Consider the following 2,571-nt stretch of genomic DNA (forward strand, 5'->3'; position numbering starts at 1 on the left):
AAAAAAAAATAAAAATAAAATAAAATAATAAAAAAATAAATAATAAATCAAAACACAGTATACTTCCTTGGCCAGAACAATTTTTTTCAAAAACTAATTCAATTGTACTTTAAAGTATTCCACATTATTTCAAGGTGCACTTTTTGTACACAAGTGTGTCAAGAACCATCAAGATTCCATTAAAATTATTTCATTTCACATCATTAATATTGTATTACGTATACAGTTTTTAAAAAATATACTTTTAAGACTTAAAGTACACTGCAAGTGCACATTAAACACAACAAAGCACACTTCTTTTTCACAAGGGCAGGATCAAAACACAATTGCTTCGGTCCAAGCGATGCGTGCATATTAAAAAGCTTCATAAATTAGTAAGGCCTGTTATTAATAGTGCACAAGTACGTTTAGTTTACTTTCAACGGTCTATAATTTGTTCTAATAGTAAACTGAACTGAATATGACGGTGTGCATCATTATACTGACATCCTTTCAAACTGCTATCAATCTATTCAGGTGTCACTTTTCGATTTGTAAACAAATACTTCACGCACCCTTAAGACTATAAGAAACAGCATCTACATACAATAATAAAATTCGTTAAAAACTACAGACCGAAGTCTTATTAAACAAAAACTAAAGACCCGTGACAGGCGCCTGTCAGAAGCCTTCGCTGTCATTCCCTCTTAAAGCTCAAAAGACGCCTTGTTTTGCATTCAAAGCCGTCGTAAACTTTCCAAAAACGCACAGCGTTAATAAACAGACATGGTTATTTTGTTGAAATCTTTTAAACACGGTCGCATGCACAGGACTGTAGGTGCCTGTAAGGCTGCTCCAGCTATGCAATTTCATCTCTCTGTATGTCAACAAGCACGGAGGGAGTCTGATTCCTTTTGTTTATATTTAGCCAGTGCGCGCGAGCGACTCGGCTGAACATTCATCAAATCAATCACGACCCCGCTGCCCAATATTTGGCTTTTGCTGCCAAATGCAACACATCAGGCCTGAATCAAGACATGCACGTATTGCATTTGGCCAGTGCAAAGCCCAAAACCACCAGCCTCGCATCTTCCACATAAACAACGCGTACGCGTGCATGTGCATCGTCTGCATACTCGCATTTTGGCCTTGAAATGTCAAATGCCCACACCGATGTTTTCTTTACCTGTTCGTCGAATCGATTAATGATGGCCTGGACCCATTCCACGGGCTTGTGCGCCGCCATGCTCAGGCGGATGCGCGCGCCGCTATGTCTCCTATCAATCACTTTTGCGATCCCGATTCCTGCTCTCGGTTCGCCCCGGATGCGCCAAATACCCCCTAAACTGCTCCGCAAAATAATCAAGGAGGAGAACAGAGGAGGAGGTGGAGGGAGGAGGGGGGTTTGGTTTAGTTTTTCACTTCAAGCATACTCCACCACGCCGCCATGACACACCACCGGAAGTTTGAATCCTCCTCTCTCTCTCTGGCTTCAGCCTGAGTGCTGCGCATGCGCAGAGATGCTGTTGAAGAACGGTTCCATTATTACAAGAATAGCTGATAATGTGTTTATGCGGTCTCTATCTAGCTAGCTATCTGTCTGTCCGTCTATATATAATCTGAGTTGGTGTTTCTGAACTTACTATTCACTGGATAATAAACAAATCAGTTTTAAATTCTTTAAAGTTTATTATCTGTGATTTTCAGTAGGTACGATTTTGATTTGATCATTATTTATTCAGCTAATTCTGAATTAAACATATAACTGCAAACTGTAAAAACGATAATATATATGATAAAACAGAGCTTCTTCCTATTCTTTATTAAAAATTACAATAAGTTTTGATATTTAAACATTTCATACAGTGTCTCATACACGTAAATACAGTAAGCAACAAATTAAAATCAGAGTACTTTTTTCAAAATTGAAAAACCTCATTATCTAATTTTTGTCACTCCATAATTCCAAAAATGCTTAGATCTGACCAAAAAAAAACACTATATTGTTTATTATTTGGGGAGGATTAACATGTTGTATATTTAAGCAAATGAATGAACAAATGCCTCTCAGGATATAGGGATAAAAATGTAGTTAGGTGTGTGTAAGTTAGGAGCGTGTAAGTGCTACTGAAGATTTATGGCTCCGTTTAAGACTAAAAAGTAATTTTGGGAAAACAGCCTTTAAAAATATCTAGCTATTGTAATTGAAATCTATTGACACAAATAGATAAAATCATAGGAAAGAAATTGACTTTTGGATTGTGTTTTGGATGTTTTCTTTCCACTATTTAAAAAAAAAAAAAAAACTTTTTTAAAAAAACCAAAAAGCCAAACTTGACAGATGCATTTTCCAGCTTGCACGTGTTAACTGAAGTCAGAAATAATGATCTTAAATAGGCCAAAAAATGTAATGAAAGACGGCGGGTGGCTTTCATGAAAAAGTAAACCAGACTTCTACTGCCACCTTGAGATCAATCTAAACACCCTCAACAGAAAGCTTTATTATTGCTAGCATATTTATGATAACAAATCTTGCCCGTTTGATATGTTCATACCTTTGACAGTAAACATTTGAAATGGTCAACCTTTCAT

At 36.6% G+C, this 2,571-nt stretch overlaps 1 protein-coding gene across 1 annotated transcript in view; it reads right to left on the reverse strand.

The window, feature by feature from the left end:
- LOC122359041 (neurofibromin-like) overlaps window positions 1-1,287 on the reverse strand; it is a 44,396-nt gene extending 43,109 nt beyond the window's left edge. The window contains exon 1 of the mRNA XM_043259157.1: window positions 1,166-1,287. Coding sequence (XP_043115092.1) covers window positions 1,166-1,225 — 60 coding nt within the window. The 5' untranslated portion in view covers window positions 1,226-1,287. The remainder of the gene's footprint in view (window positions 1-1,165) is intronic.
- Window positions 1,288-2,571: the final 1,284 nt, after the last annotated feature.

Source organism: Puntigrus tetrazona, chromosome 15, assembly GCF_018831695.1.
Source record: "Puntigrus tetrazona isolate hp1 chromosome 15, ASM1883169v1, whole genome shotgun sequence".
NCBI classification, from domain to species: Eukaryota; Metazoa; Chordata; class Actinopteri; order Cypriniformes; family Cyprinidae; genus Puntigrus; species Puntigrus tetrazona.